The 20,607-nt window shown below is 35.5% G+C and overlaps 2 protein-coding genes across 2 annotated transcripts; both read left to right on the top strand.

The window, feature by feature from the left end:
• The first annotated feature begins 41 nt into the window (after window positions 1–41).
• Window positions 42–5,666, top strand: LOC130051575 (uncharacterized). Its single transcript, XM_056153593.1, has 10 exons — window positions 42–102; window positions 2,547–2,684; window positions 2,876–3,076; window positions 3,162–3,311; window positions 3,845–4,048; window positions 4,162–4,265; window positions 4,394–4,592; window positions 4,695–4,796; window positions 4,929–5,033; window positions 5,122–5,666. Exons 1-10 carry the CDS (start codon window positions 82–84, stop codon window positions 5,398–5,400), a joined length of 1,503 nt encoding a protein of 500 aa, XP_056009568.1. The 5' UTR covers window positions 42–81; the 3' UTR covers window positions 5,401–5,666.
• A 1,878-nt stretch (window positions 5,667–7,544) lies between these two features.
• Window positions 7,545–19,599, top strand: LOC130051574 (uncharacterized). Its single transcript, XM_056153592.1, has 15 exons — window positions 7,545–7,702; window positions 8,267–8,322; window positions 8,612–8,743; window positions 9,223–9,402; window positions 11,163–11,327; window positions 11,441–11,629; window positions 12,342–12,560; window positions 12,763–12,966; window positions 13,363–13,545; window positions 14,549–14,752; window positions 15,155–15,396; window positions 15,497–15,695; window positions 15,829–15,933; window positions 16,149–16,259; window positions 17,416–19,599. The coding sequence occupies exons 2-15, from the start codon at window positions 8,287–8,289 to the stop codon at window positions 17,698–17,700; spliced, it is 2,454 nt and encodes an 817-aa protein (XP_056009567.1). The 5' UTR covers window positions 7,545–7,702; window positions 8,267–8,286; the 3' UTR covers window positions 17,701–19,599.
• The last annotated feature ends 1,008 nt before the right edge of the window (window positions 19,600–20,607 follow it).

Raw genomic sequence — 20,607 nt, 5'->3', positions numbered from 1 at the left:
GTTAATGGGTTGTACTTTACTTCCTCTGATAAGCTTATATTTGTAAAATTGCACAGTGAAACGGGAGGTAGATAAAGATTTATGATGGCGGGTCGAGAACAGGTAAGTGTAGATATAGTCATGTTGACAAATGGGCAATAAAGTTTTAAGTGTCGAGGAATGGTTGTATAAAAATGGAAATTGTACGAAATTTTCACTATCCAAATTCATAATCCGTATATGGTACATGTACCAATAACAAAACAAGATAATATGTAGGAGGGGAAAATAACTTTCACTTTTATTCTTTTCACAGGGTAGTGACTAAAATGATTATAAAATATAGAAGAAAACAACATGTACACTAACAATCGTCAGAGATGCCCAAGCCCTAATGCATTTAATTTTACGACATGATTATTCAGTTATAGATATACAGAAAATGTTTCAGATTTGCCAGAATTGAACGCCCCTACACCCCCCTCCCCCTCCAACTCTGGTTTTGAATGAAAAGGAGTTAGTATTTGTGACGGGAATCTTTTCGGGTAAACAAATGGCATCTAAGGTCACATATAGCACTTCCAAAATTACTGTGTCCACCTCCAGAATTTTCATCCAAGTTTAAGTATCAACGTATCCATTGATTGCTGTTTAAACTCAATCTTCAGGGAGGAGAAGCTAGGTATATTCCAGTGCGTCCTGGCCATCTTCATCATTTGCCATATATATGTTTATGTTAGAAGAAGGTGGACTGAAGATTAGCATTCAGCAAGATCGTTTTATGATGGATTCACAAAGTTTGTGTTTAGTGTAAACAATGTGTATTCGTAAACGATCCAAAAGTCTTCTTCCCATAATATGCCGGGCTCCTTGTTGAGCATTATCGTGCATGTGTTGTTGTGAAAGAAAGGCAGTATACTATACAAAGGGAAAACATTCTAGAACTAGTATTATAAATTTTACTCCTTTGGTTCTTATTAAAGATATTGGACTCATTTGTATATCCGTATGTATGTAAACTCTGAACCTCTAATGTTCTCCCACTTTGGCACAGAGAGACATGGTATAAACAACCTTAAATCTACCTCTAAGGGGGCTACTTGCATATCAGTTTGATAGATTGTGTCCCAAGTGTTTCCTATGAAGATCCTTTTATGAATTTAGCATCATATTTCTATGTAAAACTTTGAACTCTCATGATGTCTCCAGAAGTCATTTAACTTATAAGAAAACTAGAATCTACTGTACATGAAGATCATTGGTGGATGTAGATGGGGTTATGTTTTTTTTTTAAGGCAATGTTTTGCAGTTTTGGGTCTTCAACCCTCCTCCCCACCCATCCCCCTCTTTCATGGACGGTAAAAGTACAAACTTGGGTAGCAACCCCTTTCAAAATTTTATGGATTCACCACGATGCTTGTATATTACTAGCAATTTGTTTCTACAGAATTTTAATGTAATTTACCAGAGAAATAGATGTTAAGCGTACGCGTGTTCGTATTATAATGTGTATAAACAAGAGGCCAATGGGCCACATCGCTCACCTGAGTCACCTTGGCCCATGTTTAAAGATTTTCCATACATATTTGCATGGTAAATTTGATCCCCTATTGTGGCCCCAACCTATCTCCAGCGCCCATGATTTTAATAAAAACAAAACCCTCAAATTTGCACTATGTCAGGAAGCTGGCATGCAAATTTGAACTGGTCTGGTCATGTGGTTCTTGAGAAGATTTTAAAAGATTTCCCCTATGTATTCACATGTAAAACTTTGATTGTGGCCTCACTCTACCCCAGGGGGACCATGATTTTTAAAAATTTGAATCTGCACTATGTCAGAAAGTTGCCACATCAGTTTGAAATTTTCTACCCCAGTGGTTCCCAATATATTCATATGTAAAATTTTGATCCTCTTTTGTGGCCCGACCTTACCCACGGGGTCATGATTTTGACAAACTTGAATCTGCACTGTCAGATAGCTTTTATGTAAATTTGATTTTTTCCTGGCCCAGTGGTTCTTGAGAAAACATTTGAATGACCCCACCCTATTTTTGCATTTCTGTGATTATCTACCCTTTAAATGAGGTAGCCTTTCATTTGAACAAACTTGCATTCCCTTCACCCGAGGATGCTTTGTACCAAGGTTGATTGAAATTGTACCTCTGGTTCTGGAGAGAAAGATTTTTAGAATGTATCTGTAGTTTTGCTATTTCGCTATTATCTCCCCTTGGAGAAGGGTGTTGCCCCTAATTTAAAAAAAAACTTGAATCCCCTTCACCCAAGGATAATTTGTGCCAAGTGTGGTTGAAATTGGCCTAGTGGTTTTGAAGAAGATGAAAATGTGAAAAGTTTACGATAACGATGATGCCATGGACAAACAACAGACAGTTTTGATTAGAAAAACTCACTTGAGCATTCGGCTCAGGTGAACTAAAATGGAAGCATTGTCGTTATACGTAGAAGTGCTAAACTGTACGTCTATGTTTTGGGATGTTGAATAAATTACATTGACAAGTTCTTTGAAACGAAATATTCACGTGATACAATTTCTGTTTCTTGTTTTACAGTCGACTGTGCAAACAATTGCTGAGGTCTTTAAGAGATTTGGAAAAAGTGTTGACGAACATCACCTCAATATAGCTCATAATCAGTACAGAAAGCTGTGTGATCAGGCTAAGTCTCTCGCCAAAAAAGATACCAAAACGGTAACTACGGTTGAATTTCTTTACATTTGATATATATATATATATATATATATATATATATATATATATAGAGAGAGAGAGAGAGAGAGAGAGAGAGAGAGAGAGAGAGAGAGAGAGAGAGATTGAATGATACAATTATTTACCTTTTGTTGACACCTTCATTTCTTCTAATTTCATATACCAACGAAAAGCATGACTACCTGCTATCCTTTTATGAAGAAAATGGTGACGACTATCCAGCTTCTCTCAGTGACGACCAAAAACAAACCTGTCTTCCGTTATACGATTTCCTGTGTAGTGCAGGGACTGTGTTTGATTTGACCAAAATCTGGCCAACATATGTATTCTTGGTGGAAGTGTATAATAAACAAAAGAAAAAATCGAAAAGACCGGTATGGTAACCTTATACTCAGACTCTCAGTATGTTCAATGATTCATTCATGAACAAAGACATTATATTTAGTTTCTTTCTTCAAGGGTCCTCACTCAAATAAATCAGGAGATTTCATTCCTCAAATTTTACAAGGTATGAAATCTGATGTGGAATCGGATACTTGGAAAGCGGCACAAACTGAGTATGTTAAACTCAGTCAGAATGAAAGACAGATGGAAAACGATCCTGATTTGGTTAGTGTTATTTTTAAAGTTATATCCGTTAAACAAAAATGGACTGATTTTGTATGTTTTGTTTTACTTCTCATTGGAGAATAATATCTTTCTCGCGTACAGGAGGGTTACCAATTGTAGGTGAGGTGCCACAAAACGTTGAGAGCTTGTATCACTCTCAATGATACAATCATTTTTCATATTTAAGGAGCTGTTTTAAATAGAATGTTGGTGCAATGAACTACCTTGAGGTCGCATTTGAAAGACCTGTTGAATTTTATTTCTAGTGCCGTACATTTGGAGAAGGAAAAGGCTGTAGCTATTTAAATGCCTTAAATTTAACATGGTCACCAGGGATCGAACTCGATACCTTCCGGTTGCGGTAGATACATAGTTAAAATTGAACCTGTATACACCACTTGGATTTGCAATCATGTATAGGAATTCAGAAATATGTAACCCATCTGGATAATTACTCTGAAATATACATGTACATGTATACTATAGACGAATAAAGACATGTATATTGCTCCTGGTACCGATTTATCTTTTAGGCAAGAGAGAAGGAGTTGTGGGTTTTAAATGGTGACGTAGCTGCACAGAAATTTCTAGACAATATTGAATATATGGATAGAGCTCTGTATATAACGATCAAGGAGGCACTGCAGAAGAACATGGAAGGAAGCGAAACTGCTTGGTGTCAATATGGATCTCTTTTACATTCATCAGAGCTTTTGAGACGGAGTAAAGAGCAAAAGGTTTAGCGTTTGTCATCCAACGAGGCTGTAATCAATTCAGCTCCAAATATTGGTCAAATTGATACATTCTCTACATCTAGATAAACAAGTAGTAACTGTTCACTTTATCATAGGCTAGACGATACGAAAAGGAAGTCGATGAATTACGAGAAAGGTGTGAAGAATTGGCAAGACAGAACGAAAAAAAGTCACAGGAGATTGAGGAACTTACTACCAGGTTCTCTTTGAATATTTCAAAGAATTTTATTCTAATTCATTTATGTTCAAAATACACCAATATACTAGTTCTTCTTATTCTAATTCAGTACATAGACAAGCGTGTGTACATGTCTTGGATGTTTATAGGTTGAGTGAAGTGGCCAGTCTGAGGATGTCAATGGGAAATCCGAATTGTGCGGATCTCGGTGATTCCAATCGACCAACAAAAATCGGGGAGAAATTTTCTGAGCTTTATAACAACGAGTGGACACAACTATTTGAAAGTTTGGAATCTGAAATAGAGGACGAAACAGAGAGAATATCAAAGCTTTGTGAATGTGTGCAAGTTTGTATCTCTGGTTAATTAATTCATTACAATGTGAATATGTTTAACATTAAATTAATTGATATGAATCATAACAAGAGACTTTTTAAAAATTTATTTTAGATGGCATTCATATTTTGTAAAGAGAGAAGTGAGTTGCAGCTTGAAGAGTTACAGATCTTAACAGCAGATGTTTTGTCATTTAGACGAACACAGGGCGAGGAAGTATGTCCACGAGCATAATATTATCACATCAAAGAATAGATTAAGCGAAAAGTTTCTTTTAGGAAATGTTTTCTTGAAATTTTCATTTGAAATATTTGTGCAAACAAATATAACAATTGTTTTATTTTAAAGGAGACCAACAAACAGAAAGATTTTCAAATGAAGAAAGGCACTCTTTGTCACTTGTTAGATATAAGGAAACAATGTTCTTTTATGTCTTTACCTAATATTTGCCAGGTAAGATGAATCTTAAGTCATACTGATGAGGAGGAAGAGGGCTTTAGTACATCAAAATATCTAACATCATTATTTTGGGTCTTTCCAGATGTTTAAAGAATCGCACACGTTTTCAGAAACAAATAACGATGATATTTTGAGAGATATTGATGCATATCTGAATGGCTGTGTGGAAACCTGCTGGCTGATGTGCATTCAGGATCCGCCAATGATCCTCGTCACTCCAGAGAAAGGAGATAAAATAGTAACACAACAGTTTGCAATGTACAAAACTACGGGTGATACAGTTGAAACGTGCGTGTGGCCTGCACTCTTATTGTGTGAAAATGGCGGTGTTGTGTGTAAAGGTCATGTGCTTCCTAAATAAAACTAAGTACCAAGAAAAACCTGTAAACCTGCGCAATCTGTCTGTCCAATTGAAATCGTCGTTGTACCTGTTTTCAATTGTTAGATACCAACAGGGGTACATGTATTAAAGGAAAAATTCAGTTTTACCTTTCTGATATATGTACACCTGCCCAGCCGACATAATGATGGCTATTCTTGTTTTAAAAATTTGAGGATAATGAGATAACTTAAGTTTAAGCTAGGATGATTACGTAAATTGAATATTAAAGATTTATATACAAATGTGATCCTGTCATTTATGTTTGTCATGTGACTCGCCCAGGTCACAGCAGCGCTTTAAAATGAGACTGAACACAGTAGTGGTCATGAATTCAAGCGGAAGTTGTAGAACTGTTTTTAAAATGTTCGTCCACCCACACTGGTAAATTGAACATCTATTACTATAGTTATCTGTTGCATGTATAGTCAGATACTTATCACAGAACAGACATTGTTGATATCGATTCCATTCTACCTATGACACAAGGCTATTGGGTCGGACGATATAAGCCATAGAATGCTGGAGGCTACTATGCATGCCATAGTCAATTAACCTTTGTGTATTTTAACAGGTCAGTACAAGATTGTATTTTTCGTTGCAACTGGAAAATTGTAAAAGTGCCTCTTTTGTTTAGTGGCAGAGCGTTAGTTTCGTAACCAGGAGGTCGTGAGTTCGAGCCCCGCTCATGCCATGGCGGCGTCAAACCTAAGGCGTTAAAATAGGTAGTGATTGCTCCTTCGCCAAACGCTCGACATTTAGAAGTGAAAATCACAGTTCTTTCGGATATCACCTTAAAAAACGGAGGTCCCGTGTCGCGGTAGGCGTTGGCACGATACAGAACCCTCACTGCAACGGTCCTGAGCGCTATAAGCATTTTGTGGCACTTCACCTACAGCTTGTAACGTCTCAATACGAGTGAAAAATTCTCGATGGGACGTAAAACAAACAATCAATCCTTTGTTTAGGGCGGATAATCCACCACTTTTATCAAATTATAGACAGTTGTGTGACAAAAGACATGGAGCGTGTCATGTTTTTAAAGTAAAAGTGAACTTTCGTCATTACAGTGACTGTAGTTTATTATGAATATCAAGCTGGCTTTTACCAGGTCACTCAAAAGTGTATCCATTTTTTGAAGCATGCTATGTTCTAAAATCCTAAGATGAGGATAAATCATGTTGTATTATATATTGTGAACTTTTATGTGCTTATATATATATATATATATATATATGTGTGTGTGTGTGTGTGTGTGTGTGTGATGTTGGTAGATTATACGCTGATAATAATTTTTTACAACATTTTTCTAATAATGATAATTTGAAACAACCATTCCATCGTATCTACTTTTGGAAATTTGTTACATGGTAATTGGAAAATGGTAATTCAAATTGTTTCAAATTTAATTTTCAAATTAAAAAAATATCTTTGTATTTGATTGTCGCAAACTGGTGTAACTTTGCATATATACTGTTCTAGTTAGAGGAAATAAAGAATATCTTAAGCTAACATCTCATAATAAATTATAACCGTCAACACGTTTTAAAATGATAAAACGGATGCACGTTGGGGAAGGCCGGAGGGAAGAAATTTATTTTATCAGTCTGATCAACATATGTACATGTATATCATTGATAAAGTACATGCAGATTTGGATAGAAATATCACAGGCACTGTATTCTGTAAATAACTTATGACCCCTGTATACTTGTAATACTATGACACGTGTTGTTAGTATACAGGTTTCATAAGTTAATTACAGAAACAAGTGCCTGTCAGAAATATGTTTGGCTTTCAATTTTGAATCACGGTGTGGATATTGACATTAAAATGCACAAATAATGCCATAAACTTAGAATATAATTTTATAGAAAAAAAACAGCAACTGACAACATGACAATTTTAAGTTCTTCTTTATGGATTTTGACAACCCGACAATTTTATGTACATGTAGACTGTCAATAACAAATTAACAAACGTTTGTCAGTCGAGGACCAATATATGTTTTTATGTGAATCGTATGTACATACACCATGCATAAGAAAGAAATAAAATGAAAAAGAGAATACGGGCACTATGTTTCCGTCTAAATTATCACATGAACAGACCGAGGCAAAACATCTATAACAAGAGTTGCTGTTCTTTACATTGATCCATTCAGGAAAGACAAATCTTTACCATCTTCGTTTGTAAATATATAAATAGCATAGAAAACTAATAAGATTTCGTATGAATTGAGATGTAAGCAGATGAAAGACACAATGTGTACTTGTTAATACAGGTAAGAAAATATGCTGTAAAGGTATTTACATAATTTGTAATGTTTAGTATACTGCATGCTCGATAAGTACATATTGAACGAACTATAATGTACTTTCGGTTTTGATTAAAAAGCCTCGATAAAATCAAGTTCGAGCTTGAAGAAAAGAAAACGTGATGAACAAATTAGAATCAGTTTTCTGAAAAATTTATGATGAATAAAGTGTACATATATGACAGGGTTTGTTTTAAACAACGGCTTCATAAAGATCAATGCATGCATACACATGACGCCTTAATCTGCAAATATTTCTAAATATAGAAAATGGGTATACTTTTTTGGGTAAGATATAAAGTTGATGTACTTGATTGGTTTTTATAGGTTCTGCAAAGAATATTTCTAAAAATTCAAAGAGAGGCTATTGAATATATTTAAATATATCTAAACATGTACCCATATCGATTGCGCGAACCATTCAGTAAAATCCCTGATCTGTCACAAACGTATTGATAGTAAACAGACACGGATGATTTATTGTATGCCGTGATAGGAATTTCAGCCAGTTTTCTTTTCTTTTCCTGAAAGTGTGTGGAATACTTTATGTTATGTCTGCAAGTGATGGCAATAGAGCAAAAGCAAAGGTTAGTATTTTACAGGTAATTCTGTCGTCTCAATATCAAAATATCATGTGTCGACATCTTACCCCATATTTATGCAATATTAATGCTAATGTTACTATTTGTCAAGGAAGTACATTCTCATTTTAAGTATACCATATTTTACTTTAAAGCTTAACCAGTATATGAAACTATGAAGTGTTGTACAACAAATCATCTATGTTTATCGTAAACGTGTACATGCAGAAACAACGTTTTCAAAGAGTCCTGTTTTTGGTCAATACTGTTAATCAAATATTGATACAATATTTAGCCTACGTCCATCAGCAAAGCTCTAGAATTCTGCAGTGGCTGTGTTAGTGCGACAACTCTAAAGGATGCCCGGACTCAATACTCTGCATTGTCTGACCTAGCGAAAGAACTGGGTACAACTTTAAAACAACAAGTAAGTGTAGTGCACGTGTTAGATACGGGTAGATGTTAAATTGTCCATGCGTATATTAATTACCAAATACACGTGATATTGTATTTCAACCAGTGTATTTACTCTTTCTCTCTCATACCTTTCCCGTGGTGATCCGGGGTTAGAATAGGTCCCCAGTACCCCTTGCTTGTCGTAAAAAGCGACTAAATGAGGAGGTCCTACGGATGAGACCGCAAAACTCGAGGCCCCGTGTCACAGCAGGTGTGGCACGATGAAGATCCCTCCCTGCTAAAAGGCCGTAAGCGCCGAGCGTAGGCCTAAATTTTGCAGCCCTTCACCGGCAATGGTGACTCCTCCATATGAGTGAAAAATCCCCGAGCGGGGCGTTAAACAAGATACAATCAATCAATCTCTCATACCTTTGCATCGGTTAATTAAAGCACATTTGCTTCGAGCTACTGAAGTTATTTAGAAATAAAATTCATTACATTTCATTACAGCTGAAGACACAAACAAAGGATATTAAATTCCGACACTTGACAGATGAAGATAAAGACCTTGGTGGGGCATTATATATCACATTATACAAGGCAGAAGACCGAGTGAATCTGACGAATATATGGCCAAACTACCAGTTCCTTATAGAAGTCTATAAAAGACATAAAGGAATATCTAGCGCTGTATGTAACGATCATTTCAATAAGACAAATTATTTTTGAAAGATAAGGTGTGTGTGTGTATTAACAAAGCTAGAGAGTGTAAAGGGTTTTCAACACAATATATCTGCAACTGCAACCACGTGACACGTAAGCAATACGGGACTTTCGAGATACGGATCCACTCGACTTTTATCGCGCATTGAACGTCATTTTTAGGGCATGTCACTTCCGGATTACAATAACAACTAAGTAAACAAGCACGGAATTCATCAATTGCTATCAAATTCCTACATTTAAATGCTATCTTTGAAAGAAAGGAATTTCTACAACCATTTTATAGGAAAATGCATTTGATTAAAATATGGGAGTTGGTGAGGGAAATAAATCTAGGGAATATCTTGAGGATATCGGTAAAACCTCACGCCTTGTATCCAATGATACGCGTCTAAATGCACCTTTTCCCCTCCATCTAATCTACACCCAGGTACTAAGCACCGATAGTGACTCGGATCGTCATCGTGGGACTGCGCATAGCTCTTTAAGGACCGTCCGCTAGCGAACCACCATTTGTATCGTTGTCAACTTTGCCCTACAATTGGTTATTATCACGTGACTGTAGTGTGTAAACGTCAAATATAATCGGTCGTTCCGGCACATCCCGAAAGTTCCGTATTGAGTTTACGCCACTAATTTAATTATTTCTTCATTATACTCCAGGCCTGGAGGATATAAATCTTTTACCGTACTCATATTCAAACTCAGCCATGTTTGTTCTGAGTACAGCTCCGAAACATACTCGTACAATCTTGAGCATGTACTCCATTTGAGTAAGAGAATGATTTTATGAAAGTTTTATATCCTTAATTTTTTTAGTATGAGTACGAGTTTGAGTTTGAGTATAAAAACGAGCTCCAAAAAGTTTTATAACATCCAGGCCTGATGAAGTAAAGAAACTAGTGGAGGATATTGTGATATTTTTATACACTACTTGTGTAATATATTACCGTAAAGTCACCTAGTCGAGGATATTGTGATATTTTTATACACTACTTGTGTAATATATTACCGTAAAGTCAACTAGTGGAGGATATTGTGATATTTTTATACACTACTTGTGTAATATATTACCGTAAAGTCAACTAGTGGAGGATATTGTGATATTTTTATACACTACTTGTGTAATATATTACCGTAAAGTCAACTAGTGGAGGATATTGTGATATTTTTATACACTACTTGTGTAATATATTACCGTAAAGTCAACTAGTGGAGGATATTGTGATATTTTTATACACTACTTGTGTAATATATTACCGTAAAGTCAACTAGTGGAGGATATTGTGATATTTTTATACACTACTTGTGTAATATATTACCGTAAAGTCAACTAGTGGAGGATATTGTGATATTTTTATACACTACTTGTGTAATATATTACCGTAAAGTCACCTAGTGGAGGATATTGTGATATTTTTATACACTACTTGTGTAATATATTACCGTAAAGTCACCTGTTGCTATTCCGTCTCTTACCACCAATACTTTTCCCCTGTTTGTAGTTTATGCATATAAAGTAATGTAATCATTATTCAATGCATGAATTATTCATGCAATAACGTAAATCTCTTATGTACAATGCGAATTGTTATAACTGACCTATGCCAGATGTCTTTGGATTCCCAACTTTTGCAGACTGAACTAAAACAAAGTAATGGGTTTGTTGTCATCTGTAGAACTGTGGGGACAGACAGATGATATTTGTTTTGCTACTGTATCTTCAGAGAGTTAAAATAGAGGCGCAAATGGACCCCAGAGAAACCAAGGGCGCTATCATTGAAACACTAGAGCTTTACGAATCGAGTGGATATGACAAGAAAAAGAGAAGAGAAGCACGAAAGCAATACGACTCTATAATGACGCATCAACTAAGCTCTTTTGCTTTAGAAGTAAGACTTCAAGCATGTATCATAATTTATTGTTTTTAATCATTTTGATATTTACACATGAAATGAATAATTAAAATGTTCATTTTTTTTTTTATCTCGTGTATATATGACAGCTTCAGGCACTTCAAGAAAAGCATAAGAAAACTATTATCGAACCTCAGCATGTACATGCACAACACCGGAAAAGAGCACCAGAACTCTATGATATTGTTGCTGATGCATGGGGAAATAGACACCCTCGTGCAGAAGAAGCAATCAAAGATTTGTTTTTTATCATGGAAGCTTACTGTCGTGTTAAAGAGGTAATGATCAACAAACATGAATTATCATATATATATATATACATTGAAGAGTTTCGATATGTGTCTTTTTATAAGTTAATCAAGGGAAACTTATGCTTTACTGAAATATTGATTAAACATAAAGGCAATAAAGATGTTTATTCATACTATATACAAAATTGTAGGGAGCGCGGAGATAAAATCGGAATATAGTTCTTTTATTTTTTGCGCTTAGCGTGATGTGCCCTTTTGTAATACTAGTTGTATAAACAAATTTAAAAAGTATGCAGTTAAGTTTTTTGGTCATTTCAATTGCTTTTCTTAATGTAATACAAAACCAATAACCCTGTGCTTTCTCTCCAAGTCACACTATTTTGGTTTATAAAACACTGCATAGTTTTCTTACTCTTATAAAGAGATATCTTATTGATTTTGAATTAGAGAAAGAAGACGTAAACGCTCTGGATGGCGTTTATACATCATTTTAATGGCGATCTTATTCATGATATGCGAAGATAACGAACAGTGATCAATCTCATAACTCTTATAAGCAATACAAAATACATAGTAGGGCAAAAACAGATCCCTGGACACACCAGAGGTGTTATCCAGAAAGTGTTATTTTTGATTAATCTATTGAGAGTCTTTAAATTCACTATTTCAGATGAAGTTTTCAAAGTAAGTTTAAAGTTCGTTCAATTTTTAACTAACGTTCAAAACTTATTTTTTTTAGAGAACGAATTCTGCATCAACATATACTGATGCAAGGAGTACCCACATGTCCACGGCCAGTTCTTCCTTTTCGTCAACGACTCATCTCGTAACAACCAGTACAGAATCTGTTCTTAAGCGATGTGCTGCAAAGTATAAAGGCGATCTCCTTAAAAAGGCTGAAGACGAATTAAAACAACTCAAGAAACTAGACAGAGACATAAAACACCGAAGTGATTTGGTTGTTATTAATGTTATTGTTTATTTCTTTGAATTCATAACAACAAACGTGTTCCATTCTCACGTACAATATCACACATGCTTTATGAATTCAAATTCGTTGTCAAATTACAATTACTTGCACACTAATTTATATTCTACATCCGTTATTACCAAAATGTTTTTTAGAAATTTTCAGAAAAATAAATCAATAATTCTTGCAGGAAAAGCGTAAATATGAATGGCATATGAAAGGTTCGGAGGGCCCTGCTGAGTTGCTGAGATCTATCCCACGGCCCGAGAGACCGCTACACAAGGTTCTTCAGTGGGCCAAAGATGAGGGGATTGCAGACAGTGAATTGGCTCTGTTAGAGTACGGCTCTCTTCTTCACTCGGAGAAACTGTTTAAGGAAACGGAGAGTCCAACGGTATATAAATAAAACATAGATGTATATCTTCTTAATTTTGGTACATTTATAACTAGTGGTTTTCTGATCCTTTTGAGAACTCTCGGTTGTATTCTCAAATTTTCGTGAATACAATGTATTTGTTTTTGGTCATCAGCATTCCTCTGTGGATCTTTTTTTTTCAATCAGGTTGAAAGACATATAAACCATCATTAGTTAATGCTTTGATGACAATTTAGAGTACGGTCTTTACAAGAAAAAAAAAATCTTGAAACACGTAATTGTCCGCGAGTATGTGGGTAATGACGATGAAAGAAATCTAACTAAATAATTATGATTTTCTATATATGATGTACCTTATCTTTAAACAGAAACATTTCTAATTGATTGTAATTGAAATCAAGTTTGAATTGTTAGGGCGTAAGTGAACACGCAGTTGGAACAAGCGCATCTGTTTATGAACCAACAGAACGAAATAGCATTGAGGATATCTTACACAGCATGAGAAAGGTTGTCAACAATGAAGTGTACGGAGAGGCGACAAAGGAATACAAGAAGCTACAAGAAATTGAGAAAATGATCGCAAGGGATGATGCGTTGGTACAGTACATGCTATAGAGTTTTTATAAAAGCAAATCTGATTATAAGAAACGTCATTAAGTATGCATGCACAAGCAAAAGCATTGAGGAAACTTTTAATCCCACGGTAAGATGTGAATGAAGCATCTTTTGTAAGTGTATTTTAGATCCTGAATGTATGTTATTTTTTTTTCAATTTTAGGTAATAATAAGCGGAAGATTTTGTATTTTGACAAAACAAAGAAATTCTAGTAAACTGAAAGGCGAATAAGATAAATCGCAGCAAACAATATTAATTAAATTTATATTCTACCACGGTTATTGCAATGATCAAAGAAATGCGGTCATTATTCTACGATATACCTTCATATGTATTAACTGATTATGAAAAGAAATTAATATACATCTCACTTGCATTTCGAATTTTGCTAATAGAACAATAAAGTCTATGATTGATAATTCAATTTAATAATCATAAAACTCAATATATGTTGTAAAATAAATTCATAAATGACAGAAGAACATTTGTCTTTCAGTATAAACCAATCGTTTGCATTCCGAAAGTGATACACATGTAAACATGGCGATGCAAAGACAACTTTTTCTTGAACTGTATTCAAAATAATTGGTATAATTCATTAACATCAAAGTAAATACTTGAAATATGTTTTTTCCCCCCTTCAAAACAGATTTAGAGTACCCCTACCATCTCACCTTTTATCGTCAGTAAAAACAATTTAGGCCGTTTCAGAAACTGCCATGACGTCACAGTTACCTAATTCGTAGCTATATAGGAAAACGAATCGGCTGTATATTTCTGAGCCGTAGTAGAATAAAAAGAAAGTTCTTGTTTTCGAGTATGTTGCAGGGTTACCTCCTTGATCTCGAAATGTTGTTTGAAATACATGTATAAAAGCGTCAGCTTTTCTTCTTCTTTTTTAAATATCAAAACAACATTTCTCGACCTCTGAGATTATCCTGCAACATGGAAGCACTAATTAGGTTGGGGTTCATTATTTTACAGAGATCAAGGAAAGACCATTGGAAAATCTATGTACGGGACGGACCTCACAGGTATATTGATGTGGAAATACCGAACAGGCCTCTCCACATAGTGCTAAATCGTGCTCATAACGAAGGTGTCAAGGGCAGTGATTTTGCTTTAATGGATTACGGATCTATGCTTCACTCAGAAGTTCTCTACGAAAGTAAAGACAATATGCCAATGGTAACATTATAGAATTAAAATTATTTTGACCATTTTATCGATGTGTAAACTCTGGACATTTTACTCACAAACTGAATAAAATGCAAAGCACTTTTATTTTAAATTTGTTAGTAAAATGTCCGGAATTGATAAATTCTTCAAAAAGAATGTTTGATTCTTATAATTCCAATTCGTTCCCTGTATGATCAAATTAAAAAAAAATTGAATAGTTTCCCCTCACTATGTTATTTGTTTTCAGGAGCGTATGAATACATAACGTTTTTGGATTTATAGATTTGTAAATTCTCGTTTGACTTTATTTTTGTCTTGTTATTTGACATCTACTTATTTAGTTAATTAAATGGTATGTATCCTTTTCCCCCACAAATTTTGCATATTCCTAATGGTGCTTATTATTTGTAGATAGTGCCAATGCCTCAGGAATTGAAGAAAACTGAGGATATACAAACTCGACACCGAACTACTGTGCATGTTGATAAGAAACCTGCTTCAGTTCCTTTGGTTCACGATAGAGAACCAAAAAGGAGAGAAAGGGGGATACCACATTACGATGACGAGCAAATATTCATTTTACAGAGTGAAATCGACAAGCTCAAGGAGCAGTTAAACATAAAAAACTCGGAAGTTGAAGATTTGACATCGAGGTAAGATTGTGGCGTACGATGCTTAATTCATAGACAACTGCATATGGTAATAAGGTACTGTACAGTTACATGTATACTTGTATTTAAAATTACTTTTCAGATTAAGTCAAGCGGCAAGTAATAGTTTGATGCATAACAACCCGAACATAGCCGATCTCAGTGATAGAAATCGTCCAACAAAATTAGGGGAACGATTTGGACAACTTTACGACAACGAATGGTCTGACGCTCATGAAACATTAAAGCTTACCATACGTTCAGAAAACGAAATATTTTCAATTCTTGCAGATGTTGTCAGGGTATATTTAAACAATTGTACTTTTCAATGATACATGTACATGTAAATTGCGACATTTTGTTTGAATTGAATTCCCTCAATTTATATCATTATAACGTAATGGTTATTTTACAAATTTCTTCCATTTGTTTAAGGACATTTTCCGATACTGTGAAGAGGCTCTGCGGCAGCAAATCATAGATATTAAACATGACCTAGAAAAACGGACGCGGGAGCCTAGCTTTTACCATGATGCAAAGGTGGGACTTTATCTTAAGGAATGAATCATAATTTTTCATGACTTATAATTTCAAAGACAGCAGATACACTAACAGTCCTGCCTTAACTAATTTTGCATTTTATATTATGAACTATTTAACGAAGCTGTTATCAGAGTTGTGACTAAACGGCTGTAATCCAATTTTAATGTGTCATTACTTTATATGATTTTACTTATGACAAAAATCTGTTTCAGAAATTTCAAGCAATTGGAAAAACAGATGAAATGCTGAGTTGGATGTGTGAAAAATATGCCACTGAATTTCAAAAAGGAAATGCTATGTATTCAGTGCAAGGATTAGCTAAGGTACTTACAATTATAAGGAGTAAATAAGTTAATTAATTGATTGAATATATAGAGGGACTCTCGAGAATATTTCACTCATATGGAGACGTCACCACTGCCGGTGAAGGGCTGCAAAATTTCTACTTTAACATGCTAGAATTTAATTTTTAGATATTTTGATTCACAACTTCGGCCTATGCTCGGCGCTTATGGTCATTAAGCAGGGAGGGTTCTTTATCGTGCTACACCTGCTGCGATTAAACATACTGTGTACGAGATAGAAATACAATTAGCGCTTGATTAATCTCGGCAGAGATTAGGCTCGACTGGATATTTGGACTGACACTTTCATCGAATCTCGGAGCAGTCCTTCATAATTCATCTCTGGAAATTTACATTCAGCTTAGGTCAGCAATCAATGTGCATTTCGGAGACACTGCTGTTCTCTTCAGTGATTTGACTGTTAAACTAAACCTCTATCACTATTAAGTTTGCATTGTATATTATGAAGGACTACTTGGAGATTCGATGAAGGCATCAGTCCATACATCTAGCCTAGCCGAATCTCAATCGAGATTGGCATTCGATATGTATGAATTTAATCCCATTAATCAAATATTGCAATGATGAAATATTCAAGTCTATTGTGATTTGGCTTAAAGGAACAAGAAAGAATCTAAATATGACCCAAAATCAGAAGGAAACAGTCGACGAGCTGGGAAAACAAAAATCCATTTTAAGATCAAAATGTTTAGACACTTAATTTCTAATGAACTTGGTACTAAGTAAATAAAGCATTTCGACAGTAGAAAATTGAAAAACAGAGAACAATATGTTGGACGAAAATGGGACAACTAACTCGTTAACAAAATGTGTAGTAGAACTGATACGACGGTTCGGTAAAATTATATATATATACTAGTAATAGATAGATAGACAAATAGATAGATATAGCTTTTGCATATTTTCCCTTAAGATTACAGCACTAGAGCTTGACGTCAAATTAACATAAGTAGTCGTTCTGTGCCTATATTATATTGATATTTATCGTATTACAATTTTTCTTACTTAATACGTAGAATTTAGTATGTTTTGTTAAACTCGCAATAAATCAGTATTTCCGATGTTTGAATAACTTTCAATTTCATTGTTGTGTGATTTCACATGTTCTTTCCAGATATATAAAGATTACTGTAAACATAGAAGATTCTTGAGGACGTACCCTCATGTTATTGAGAAAATAGATCCCTATATTGACATGACAGTTGAGCTGTGTTGGCTGATGTGTGCCCAGACGCCTCCCATGCAACTGGTCTTTGCAAAAAGGAGAAGTAGAGTTGATAAATTGCTTTTCCGGTGCATGGGACATTCAGGAGATACAGTTGATATTTGTATTTGGCCCGCTGTCTTGCTTCATGATGGAGGCCCTGTGGTAATGAAAGGTCAGGTTCTACCTTTGTGAATGAAATTACATTACTTCAATGACAATGAGAATCAGTTACAATAAGTACGTAGTGAAGGTATTCATCCGATAACTTATTTGGATATTGTTGATCTTGAAGAGGAATCTTGGGGAAAACGTTGCTCCCATGCATCTGTCAGGAACATATGCTGATCCCTTAAATGACTTCTACCAAAAATATAGTTTGTTGTAGTGAAGCATACCAAAAAAGTGTCATATTCGTAAATCAAGGACATTTCAGCATTCGGCAACTACATGAGTAAGGAATGAATTATGAAACGATGTATTAAGATCATGTAGTTATTGCATAATACATCGCTTTCTACTTTTACACCACGCTGTAGTGTTTACAACTAGTTAACACCATACCCTCCAATAGTTTAAAAAGATTTCCAAAGTTATCGTCATTTATCAAAGATATTTTATATTTCCGTTTTGATTATTTCATTAGTAATATGTTTTTGATCACGAAAACTACATACCGGTAGGATTGCTATCGAAGTCATTTGATTGACCTGTAAATATTGTATTGACCAATATGAAGTACATGTCATCATCATCATCATCAATCCCGCGACGGGTGACGTCGTTGGGGAGGCAAGAGGGATGAAGCAGCAGAGATCCATCTCCACTTGGTTCTGTCTTGGACCGTTGTGATGAGTACTGGCATGGGTAGTGTGATCCACTCCTTCACATTATCTGTCCAACTTTTCCTTTGTCGGCCGAGGCGGCGTCCACCCTCTACGATGTCCAGTAGTACGGTCTCTGCGAGGCTATCGTGACGCACGACATGACCAAACCAGGCCATCTTGCGTCTCTTGACCATCTCTAGGAGGGTTTCGTGGGAGCCCACCAGGCTGGTGACCTTGCCTCTGACGAACTCATTGGTTTTGTGCTCCCAGTAGTGGATGCCGAGCAGTTTCCGTAGGCACTTGTTTTCAAAAGCCTGGACTTTCCTTTCGGTCTTAACCAACATTGTCCATGTCTCACATCCGTACAGGAGGATGGAGATTACGAGAGACCTGTATAGCCTGTACTTTGTGTGGAAGCTGATGCTGTTGTTCCATATTCTATTGAGCCTCGTCATCGCTCCTGTTGCTGTGGTTATTCTGATTTGGATCTCTCCAATGCAGGTGCCGTCCTTGTATAGCGTTGCCCCCAGGTATTTGAAGCTTGTCACTTTCTCTAAGGTCTCCCCGTTCATAGTGATGTTTGCACTGATGTCGCTTGTAGTATTGACCATCACTTTGGATTTTTCTGTGCTGACCTCCATGACATAGGTCCCTGCACTGTCCACCAATCTGTTGATGAGGTCCTGTAGTTCGCTGTTGCTGCCACCCATGAGGTCAATATTGTCAGCGAATCGGGGTTGCAGAGAGGTCTTCCACCAATTGAGATCGAAGTATGGTGGTGCTGGAGCGTCTCCTACATAATCCTCTCCCAGAACAGGTTGAATAAGACGGGGTAGAGTACATGTAGGTCAAGTCAATGTAGTTTTCATATCGGCTGATCTGGACCGTATACGTTTCTGATCTAGTACCGATTTCATTGTTTGTTCAGAGCGATATTGTGCTCAGGTTACTTTTGATTTAAAATTAGTAATAATACACCTTTAAAGAGAATATCAAAAGGGTTACTGAGAAAAACATTAGCCTTTAGGAATGAGGGTTTTTAAGACATTTCAATGATTATTTTTGTTTGACATTTGAATATTCTGTGGAATTCACTTTTTTCACAATTTATATTATTGTAGTTAGGAAAATCTTATAGAGCAATTGTCAGAGTTGTTTGAAACCACTGTTCAGTCGGTGGTACATGAATGTATACATGTACTTGTATCTATAAATGTACTGTGAGGTGGTACAGTTCATTGAGTAAACATTAAAATGACAGAGTAATGATGCGGTATTGTTTTTCTAATAAGTAAAAATTAATGCACGTCCAGGAAATATTTACGAAAATTAATATTTAAGAAGTGCTTACAGGTAATGATTATCAGGGGAAAGTGGATTAAAATAGGAGTGAATTCAAGAGATGAAACATCACATCATAGCACGAGTTGACATTATTTGATGATTTGTAAGAGACTGACAATTAATGTAAAGGTGACACAATCTATGATTTGCAATTAAGAGATGAACAATACAAGAGATGACAATTCTTTGGTTTGCAAGAGTACAATGCATTCAAGAGATGACACATTTAATTCTTGAATAGTTTGAACAATATTTGTTTTGACTACATGCATGAAGTTTTAAAATTTCAAGTGACCCATGGGTATTGGTCTGCGTCCACCGTGCTTTAACAATTGGATATTTTAAACTTCTTTTTGATAACTAGTTTTCTCATTCTTTTCAAATTTGGTATGAAACATCTTTGGGACAATGGGTAAATTACAGGACTCCTGCAGCTCCGGAGCTTTGAGGGCGGGACAAAAACTATCAAAAAACTCTGCAACCGCACATATGTTACTAAATCTAAATGCATAACCAAGTAGAGCAGGAAAGCCTCTACCAAAATTATAAATTTTATGTACCCTAGGGTAGGTGTTCCGACTCAACGCTTGGAGGTTATAAAACTTACCGTACTCGTGCTCAAACTCAGCCATTTTTGTTTTGAGTACAACTGAGCAAGCTCCAAAGCATACTGGACAAAACAATTTTGAGCATGTACTCCATTTGAGTGAGAATGATTCTATAAAAGTTGATAACCTTCACTTTTGAGTATGAGTACGATTTAGAGCACACAGTTTGAGTGTGAAAACGTGCTCAATTTTTTTTATAACCTCCGGGCCAGGGCATTGCCAAACCTGGCATACAGTGTTTATGTGTAATACATTTAAATAACATCTTTAGTGCTATTGATACTAAATTGCAAACCCTTTACCAAAAATGTAAATTTCATGAT

This window comes from Ostrea edulis, chromosome 2 (assembly GCF_947568905.1).
Source record: "Ostrea edulis chromosome 2, xbOstEdul1.1, whole genome shotgun sequence".
NCBI lineage: Eukaryota > Metazoa > Mollusca > Bivalvia > Ostreida > Ostreidae > Ostrea > Ostrea edulis.
This window is presented reverse-complemented; position numbering and strand designations above follow the sequence as displayed.